This window comes from Akebia trifoliata, unplaced genomic scaffold (assembly GCF_017979445.1).
Source record: "Akebia trifoliata isolate Shusen 1 unplaced genomic scaffold, ASM1797944v1 Contig01398_ERROPOS7289552, whole genome shotgun sequence".
Classification (NCBI taxonomy): Eukaryota; Viridiplantae; Streptophyta; class Magnoliopsida; order Ranunculales; family Lardizabalaceae; genus Akebia; species Akebia trifoliata.
In genome coordinates, this window is record NW_028237689.1 from 81030 (window position 1) to 90940 (window position 9911).

A 9911-nucleotide genomic window follows, 5' to 3' on the forward strand; every position below is an offset into this window, starting at 1 on the left:
AATGTAAATAACAAATAAAGAGATGCTCACATAATATTTACGTGGTTCGACGATGTGCTTACGTCCATGGGGTTGAAGGGAGAATTTACTATATGAAGAAACCAAGGACTTGCACAGCCCGCAAGTTCATTTCAAGAAGAAAACTTAATTTTTACCTAAAGAGAAGATCAACCTTTTCCTTTGTAATCTCTCATAGCTCTCTCTCTAATTTTATAGAGTTGGTTTCTATCTATCTTATTCTATCACAAGATAGCTACTGTATTTATAATAAAAGAGAGATGCTATTGCCACACCAACTATTGCTGATGCCACAAAACCCATCCATGTTCAACTTTATAGAGGAAATGGCAAGATTTGTTAGAAGAGATTTGATGGGTTTACCGAGTTTCTGGTTTGTATAACCCATTTGTGTAATGGAGAGTTACGCTCCCTTCTATACTATATCATTTTTCATATATAATACAAACACAAACAAAACACACACACACACACACACACACAAATTCTTACTACGCTGGCAAGAGCAAGATTAGTAGCTTTTATTTCTCCATTAATGAGATTGGCTCAACCAACAATGAGAAGACTTGATCCTTTGTTTCTTGATCTGGAACCCATGCCCATCTCCATATGGGTACATGCATTGAGCCATTCGAGCAAGGTTTACTGCAATTCCTATAAAATGTTGGGAGAAGAGGGAGTTGTCTACTCTATCTTTGTTCATCTTCTTCCACATGTCGTTTATTAGCTTCTAACGTGTGCTTGAGCAACTTTATTAGAAACACCATTTTCATGCATATAACATTGGATAGATTTTGGGATGTCACCCCTCTCAATCTCGGCTTGTAATGGGAAATAAAAGTACAATTTTAAGTGGAGGATTCCATCCAATATTTAATTAATACACATTGAATGTGAAAATATGTGACTTAGATACCGTTGAAGTTCCCAGATCATCACAAAGTCGAAGAATCATCAATGACCAGTGTATCAGGTCTAGATATATCTCTAAGTATTCTAATGACTCCTTAGTGATTTCTTGCTTTACAAAGAAAAAAGAATGAACTAGAATGACAGACCTTGATATTTAAATCCATGCATTATCTAAATATTCCTCAAATGTGGGTGTGTATTTGTTATAATAACGCTTTGCCTCTACTAAGTAAGCTTTGCATAAATCTTCCCACTACGATCGATAAAACGAGAAATTAGCAAGATAAATTAATTATATAAGCCAAACTAATTAATTAATCAAGATAATTGAAAATGGAAGGATTGAAGCAATAGTGCTTTCTTAGGTATGGTATGACGTCCCAACCCTGTTCTTTGAGAGTGGCCATTTCGTTAACAGTGTTGTATAGAGATAAGAAAATTATCTTCATATAATTTCGTGGTTGTTCCATTGCATTAATATCCCATTCGAAAAAAAAAACCAACCATGTTCATATGAAACATGAAGAATACTTTGAATAATAACATGACATGTTAACTAATTAATTAGAACAAAACTCCTACCAACCTCTCAACGACATCCGTTAGGAGCTTGAGTTCATCTAGGAAACAGTAGACGTCATAAACATCATCAATTGTTGTTATCAGGCAATTTGACTTTTGTAAGCCCTTTCCTAAAATAATCAAATTGAGGATCGAAAGATATTCCAATAGTCGATAAAAAGCACTCCATCAAACAATCTCGGGTAAACCTCAACTTAGAGTGGGAGCCAGGACCGAGATCCCTCCACAACCTGAAATTTATAAAAGAAAAAAACTTAGTATATATATACGAATGCACCTCAAATGAACTTGGATCAAAACAACAAACAAGAATAAATTTTGATTATATATATTTGTGTCCTTGCCTCCACATATCTTTCAAATCTTTTTGGTGCGTCGCGTGCACCATATTGAAATCCAACTTTGCCAGTTCAAGTAGATCAGGATTGATGCAATCTTCGGTCTTGCACACTTCAATGTACCTCTAATCTCAGCATCCTCCAATGCAAGGGAAGCTCCAAGAAGTGGTTGGCAACGCTTGGGACTATGGCTCACCTGATATTCTCTAGATGTCTACTTGTGAAATTATTGGCCTCATCTAAGATATTTTCTCCTTCTAAAGCAAGGTAAGATGCTTCATATAAAATCAACATTCCTCTAACATCTTAACAAAGACTTGCTTTGAAACGATCTCATCCTTGAAGCAATTAAAAACATCTGTCACTCATAAAAATGTAATTTTATTATTAGATGACGATAATGAATTATCGAGATGTTACATGATTTTCACAAAATATAGAATAAAATTTAATATTCCTCTACAATATTAATAAGCATAGTTTTAAAAATGCATCAATCCAGGTATATTATTTTTTAAGAATGCACTCCTACTTAATGCCTTTTTTTAACACAATAGTTAAATTAGCAAAATAATAATTATAATTATTTGACATTTTAATTATGTTTATTAATATTTGTGGAAGTAATGTCTTTTATAAATATTTCATAATTGGTTATAAATATTTTATTGTTGTGAATTCTTGTTAAAAGTGACCAATTTGACTAATTTTCGGCTCAATCAATGGCTCTGCTTAGTCTTAAATTTACCATCAACTTAACTTGATGATTGAAATTTGAGGGACAAGGACTAATGCCTTGGGATATCTCATACCCATATTGTCCAAGCAGCCGAAAGCAGAGTGCTATGCCATGGAGACTCTCCTAGGTTTCATCATTATTGTTCTCGGTAGCTATGACATCCAGCATCTCTTGATGTCCTTCTCAAACAGGTACCCCAATGCCTTTTTTTGCCTTTAAATTAGCCAATTTCATAAATGGTTATCTTGTTAATGACCAATTTGACTAATTTTCGGCTCAATCAATGGCTCTGCTTAGTCTTAAATTTACCATCAACTTAACTTGATGATTGAAATTTGAGGGACAAGGACTAATGCCTTGGGATATCTCATACCCATATTGTCCAAGCAGCCGAAAGCAGAGTGCTATGCCATGGAGACTCTCCTAGGTTTCATCATTATTGTTCTCGGTAGCTATGACATCCAGCACTCTCTTGATGTCCTTCTCAAACAGGTACCCCAATCCTAGCCTTCCAATTTCATTGATCAATTCTAACCAATCTAACAGCCCCACTTCTTCAGCATTGATCAAACACTTTATATCCTCCACCGTCTTGGCTCTTCTCTCATACATCTTCACCTGTGGGATTAAGGATAGGAAGGATTAATACAATCTAATCATTTAATGGCTAAAATAAAACTCGAATAGAGACAACAAATTAAACATTATCCACTACTGTAGTCGCTTAATTTGGAATCACTCTTAAATGACTGAATAAAATCAAAATCCCAAATGCTGGGTTGGTAGTTAGCTGCTCGTCTAGAAAACATTGGATCACAGGTTTGAGTGATTGCAAGGCAATGGATATGCCAAGGAATCTTCTATTTGTTCCCAAATGCATATATTTGTTTTGATAGTGGTGGTCTGTGTTTGGTTGAGATTCATCATCTTGCATTTTAATACAACACCAAATGACTACATAATTGATGAGGAAGACCTTAAACTCAAAATTTTCTTCTTATTTTTCTATATTCGTTTTCATAAACTTCCATCTAATGCTCTCAGGAGGTTAGAACTAGATAGAATTTTGTTATAGATACTTTGGTGGCACAGTTGCCAACACAGGCACCACGCTCAACCAAACCTACCCAGTCCACGAGACAAGTGATGCATAGAGGTTTCTTTTGATCAAGGTGAAACCTCAGCTACTTGGTTCTTACTTATCTTAGTCCCTTCCATCATTTGAATTATTGGGCCCTTGTTTCATGCTATTCTTATTACATCTGTTTTTATCAAAGTGGACATACATGTCATTTGAATTAATATGGCCGTTTGACCAATGCATTTGTTTCCCAGTCTATAAAAATATGAAATGGGCTCAATATAAAAATGCATCACAATGTGAAAAAAGCTTATATTTGACAGTCCAAGGCCATCAAATTTCATAAAATTCGACAGACCAAGGCCTTTTTTTCAGTCAATTTTTCATTGTCAATTTTTTTTTTCCAATGGGTTGAAACCGTCAAATTAATGGAGGATTGAAGAAATTTGATGGCTCTAAATCGTCAAATCTGGGGAATATAAAAAATTTGATGGCCCTAGGCCATCAAAATTCTATTTCTAAAATTTGTGGGCTTTGACCCGTCAAATTTTCCTGTCAAATTTTCCAGTTTTCACGTAGTGCATTTGTGTGTGTGCTTTTCTTCAAAATGTAGAGTGGTAAAACGAAACAAGGCAACATTTTTCTTCTCTATCCCATTAGAACTATATTATTTGCAACTGGATTATTGTATCCTAGGGAGATTACATTGGAATTTTCAACACACAATCTACTACATTTAACAGAGGTGCAAAATATTTTTGTGAGAGCAATTTCGTCTACTTCTACTGATAAGGATTGTCTTTCAAAATCTTCCAAAGGAGTGCCACTGTTTATTTAAGTGATTTGCCAGATTTTGTTTTTATTATTGTAGTATGTGTTGGCTATAACCAGCCGATAAACTATATACATTTCTCTATGCATGTCTTATAAGCGAAGGTCCTGAATAAGTGGCTTCGCTTACTAAAGTTCTGTCAAAAGGGGGGGCCGATTCTTTTTGTTGAACCATGCATGGCTTGTGCTTGCATTAGTCACTTGTGATTGTATGAATTACATATTTGGTTTACTGATGTGCTTATGGATCCACTACATCATCATATCTCCCCAACATCGTCTCGGGTCCAGTTTGGGTGAAGGCAACCAACGTTGCGGCTTTTCTACAGACAGTAATTGCTTAATTTTCATGTACTCAACCTCATCCTTGTGTTTTATTTATTTAATATTTCTGTTTATGATGGACCAAGTCCTCTCTATGTGATAGATCCTACCTTTGAGATATCCCCTGATCCAAAATTGAGTCAATTGGGGGTTCGTAACCATCCTATTTTTGGATCAATGTGCTAACCTTCGATCATTTCTTTATGGATTGCATATATTTGTGAGCCCGCCCTAGGTACAAATTTGTCATTTCTTTAAGGGAAGTGCATTCGCTTTTCACAATTTGTCATTCAAAGTTCTTGTAAGACGTCGTTACCTAACCATTAACACACTAGTGGCCTGCTCTACTACCATTCCTTGGAGATTCCATGAGCCTTTTAGGGGCCTTCAACACCTACCCTCTTACATTTATCCTTGCAAACCACATGTACCTAATGGTGAAAAAGAATAAGTTGACAGCATTGCACAAGTTCATCTATTAAAATGTGGAAAACAATGAAAATGATTGTTGATCACACATCAAAACCCTACTTGTGACTGATTTACATTGTTGGAATTGTTATTTATACATAGAGCCCGTAGTAATTTTGATAATTCTCAGGGCAGAAAAGCCCTCACTTGTTTTGGCCCTGCCAAAAGTGTCATTTGTTCTGTTATTGAAAATTTTGGGGGGAAAATTGACGGATTTTGCAGTCAAATGCAGTCGTTTTTTCGACGCTTTACTTATTGCCTTCTCTGTCTCAAATTTGAAACGACTCCAATTAAAATGATAGCGACTGTTGGAGCAGTCGTTGTTTACTAATTTTGACTTAGTGCAAGCATGTTTCTTATTTTTTTAATTATGAAACTAATCCCATGGTCACACGCACCGCCCCCTCGGAAAGTCCTATGTGCAACTGGTTGAGTCGAGGGTCAACCGGACCATGGAGGGTGGCCCCAAGGATTTCATTACTTCATGGTTTCGAACACTTGACCCACCCTTCTTGAGCAGCTTATCAGGGTTAGGCAAAAAAAAAAAGAAAAACAAGTAGAACAAATTAATTACATTGTTTCTTATTCGATACCTTGAAATACTAAGCTATCTTTGCTGATTGGACTTTTAAATGATGGATCAAAAGTTTGTCTAATGTTTTATTTGATGTGTTAAATGTTATACTTAAAAAAAAAAAAATCAAATTATAAAATATATACAAAATTATATAATTTTTTTTTTACAAATCCGAGTTGAATCACTGGCACTCATTGTGCTGACTGGATTCGAGTATGAGTTTTTGGAGTTATAAAACATTGCTTCCAAGTAAGAACAAAATTTAACCATAGTTTTTCTTTATAGCGCAAGATCATACCAATTAGAAAATTGAACAACTGTGAGTGTTTGAAATGAAGTGGATAACCCAGATGATGTTAATCTCCGGTGAAATTCAACTAAATAAGGATAGACTACACAAGTAATTACATAACGGCATAACTACATGATCACATCATAGGATAGTGATAAGTGCATCAGAGTACACCATAATACACTACAAACTATAATAATACTTGAATATATAATTAGATGTAGATTACAGAATCCTAAGAGGGTTTATATAGAAAATAAAATCATAACTAAAAATAAGTTTTAATGCTATCAAATCTAATAACAATCTAAGAAGATGATTTATAGCACCAATATACTGCTTAGTCCCTATCATAATGCATGTTATCTAATACTCTAGAATGAACACATCCCATGATTCTTTCTGCATAGATTCATTCAAGTTCATATATTACATAGCTCGCTTTCTTGGTATTGCTTTTAGTGGAACTGCCTTTCGCAACGTGAGCCCCATCCTATCATTCATGTCGATTGTGTCTGGACTTAAACCATGTTCTAGTTCCCATTCGAAATAATGTAGTAGTGATCCAAGAATGAGGTGAACAACTCGGTGAGCTAATGGAATGCCAGCACAAATCCGTCGTCCAGCTCCAAATGGAATGAACTCAAAATGTTGTCCTCGATAGTCAATATCAGAGCCCAAGAACCTCTCGGGCTTAAAGGATAAAGGATCATCCCAAGAATTTGGATCTCTTCCTATCGCCCATGCATTCACAAGCACTTGTGTATCCTTGGGTATAAAATACCCCATGAAGAAGTTGTCTTTTACAGCTCTACGAGGAACCAAAAAAGGAGCTGGAGTATGTAATCTTAGTGTCTCCTTTACCACGGCTTGCAAATATGGAAGGTTATCGATATCACTCTCTTCAAACTTCATGTTCAATCCCACAACTTGGGTTAGCTCTGTGCACACCTTACTCATTGATTTGGGGTTGCGGAGTAGCTCCGTCATCGCCCATTCTATTGTGCTACTCGTCGTTTCAGTTCCACCAAAAAACATTTCCTGCACCATGTAGGGATTTAATAGTATGTTTAAGAATAAAAAATAATGTGCTCGATCTCCCAACACATACATGTTACCTCGAAATTCTTAAATTAGAATTTTTACTATATAAATGAATTCTTATCTGATACTCGAATATATAGAGAAATTCTTGAATTAAAATTTCTACTATATAAATGAACCCTTATCTAAGACTCGAACATATAATCAGTATGGAACTATATATGTCAGAGATATGAACCCAAACTAGATAACTAGACCAGTTAAATAACTGCATGAGATGTGAATATAATTAATTAAAATAGTTGAAAATGATTATAGCAAATCCCAGAAATCATGAAAATAGTTGTACAAGATTGATCAATTAGATTTCAACTGTGTGATCAATGTACAATTTTCTACCAATATTTATGTCAATGGCAAGTAGAAATTATAACAGGGGGGGGGGGGGGTGTTTCTAGACTAACTTGAGCGTCGGAATATATTAGATAGGTATCCCATCAACACAAAATATTAAAATTATAAGAAGAAGATCAAAGAAATTTTTGGTTTTGGACACAAATCATCAAAGCTAGTACACTAAACAAGATTATAGAAAAAGAAAAGAGTTTTAAGAAGTAGAGAATCACCAGCATTAAAATAACCATGTTTTTTTCAGAAATTTTAGTAGGTTCTTCATTTCCATCACCTTCAAATTCCAACAACACATCCATGAAATCCTTCTTCCTTTTATCTTCATCCAGTCGTTGTTCATGAACACGCTTCTTCATAAAGGCAGAGACTATATTCATGGCTCGTTCCATCTCTTGTTCCGTCTTCCTTCTTATTCCTTGGGGGTCCAACCATCTAAGTAAGGGGAAGTAATCAGCTAAATTAGGTTCTCCAAACAACTTCATTATTCTATCCATTGTACGAAAGAACTCAGGACCCTCTTTGGACTGTGGATCCAACAAATCACAAGTGAAGAAAAGATTGCCAAGCAAGTTGAAGGTCATGAGAAAGACAAACTGAGCTACTTGCACCCCACCAGTCTCACCTTGTACCTGATACAACATTAGATACATCAAATCGTAATAATGTATATAGTGATATATAGAATCATATTCTTCATTAATTAATGAAAGTTATTCTTTTAAAAAAATAAGTAAATTATAATCACTCTTTATTTTCTGGCCGGATCATGGGACATATGTTAAAACAATGACTTTTCAAAATATAGGTTAGAAGTTTAGGATTCAGTTGATTTTTTGTGAATGTGAAGATCATCCTCACAAAAATCAGCTTAATCTAAAACTTTTAAATCCATCAAAAGTGGTTTACAAATTATTGATAAAAACGGTCCACCTTTTAAATGGCTTTTGATGGGGGTTTGAAGTTTCAGATTGAACTAATTTTTTTTAAGATGGTCTTCTCATCATAGAGATCATCCTAACAAAATATCAGCTCATTCTGAAAATTTTAACCCATATTTTAAAATTTTATTATTATTACATTATTTTTACATATGTCCCATGATCCGTACCCTTAATTTCTAGATGATATTTTATTATTGAAAATTGTGAGTTGATTGATAATAATCAACAAAATTAGGGACACCTAGACATACCCTCCAACGAATTTGAGTGGATATTTGAGATACCCTTGTGTTATCAAAGTGATGGCATGCCCCTATGACCCCAGTCTCATCTGAGAGACTAATAGTAAATTATCTAAATATCTTTTTCTTTTACCACTACAACAACCCTTCAGTATATCTCTCTCTCTCCTTTAACGTTCAAACCTGGAGAACAAGATAATATTTTGGAGGGAAGTTGAGGACTTAAGACTTGGAACTTAATTTGATAGAAAAATCAAGGATTTTCTATTAGAAGATGAAAGACAAAGGATTGGAGAAGAGATTGAATAAGTTTAACATAATTTAATTACTTTAGGTACTAATCTAAGTACCTACCTGTGCTTCCTCTTCTATCCATCGGATCATATCGTCGACTCTCTCTCTCCTTAAAAATGTAGTCTCATTGATTCTCGTATTGCAAAATAACTTCGTGGTGCAAATGCGTCTCAACATGCGCCAATGTGGCCCATATTGGGCAACAGCCAGGGATCCTTGGTTATAATTGTGGACTCTCATGGTGTCGATGACAGTGCGGCCTGCGAAAGAGATGTCGTGGTTCTTGAACATCTCCCTCGCCGCTTCGGCCGATTGAATCACAACATTCTTCACCGCACCCAACTGTAAGAACATGACTGGGCCATATTTTGGGTGCAGGTTGGCTAGGGTTTTGTGTGGAAAGTTTCCTAGATCAAATAAGTTGCCTATTATCGGCCATCGTCGTGGGCCTGGGGGTAACTTTCTTGATCTTTTATTGAGGATTTGATGGAGAAGAACTGCTGAGACACAAATGGTTGACAAAACAAACAAGCTCCAAACCCAATATTCCATTACTTGTTATTTTCTTCTATCTATCAAAATGAGATGGGGAGGTGTTCTTCTTTACTTCACTTCTGCCAATTAATATAGATCTTTGGGAATGGTAGGTGGGGTACGTCTTTGCATTATTCCAACTTTGATTTGATTTGATATTTTCTTTGTTTTATCAATTATTTGATTAATTCTTGTTTAAGATTAGGTAGACTAGGATGGACACCTCCCAAATCATAATTACATTTATATATCTTAAAATATAAAATACTACTTTTTAGGA

General features: G+C 35.1%; 1 protein-coding gene and 1 pseudogene across 1 annotated transcript; both read right to left on the reverse strand.

Moving 5' to 3' along the window:
* Window positions 1–539: 539 nt before the first annotated feature.
* LOC147380465 (alpha-terpineol synthase, chloroplastic-like) lies at window positions 540–3201 on the reverse strand (annotated as a pseudogene).
* A 3209-nt stretch (window positions 3202–6410) lies between these two features.
* On the reverse strand, window positions 6411–9668 carry LOC147380466 (cytochrome P450 76A1-like). The gene is made up of 3 exons (XM_086431689.1): window positions 9158–9668; window positions 7836–8249; window positions 6411–7206 (listed from the first exon to the last, which is right to left on the reverse strand). The coding sequence occupies exons 1-3, from the start codon at window positions 9647–9649 to the stop codon at window positions 6595–6597; spliced, it is 1518 nt and encodes a 505-aa protein (XP_086287815.1). The 5' UTR covers window positions 9650–9668; the 3' UTR covers window positions 6411–6594.
* Window positions 9669–9911: the final 243 nt, after the last annotated feature.

Coding starts and splice junctions, on each gene's coding strand:
- LOC147380466 (XM_086431689.1), bottom strand. CDS start 9,649: ATGGAATATTGGGTTTGGAGCTTGTTTGTTTTGTCAACCATTTGTGTC. Junction 8,250..9,157: donor GGATAGAAGAGGAAGCACAG/GTAGGTACTTAG, acceptor ATGTTGTATCAG/GTACAAGGTGAGACTGGTGG. Junction 7,207..7,835: donor ACATGGTTATTTTAATGCTG/GTGATTCTCTAC, acceptor TACATGGTGCAG/GAAATGTTTTTTGGTGGAAC.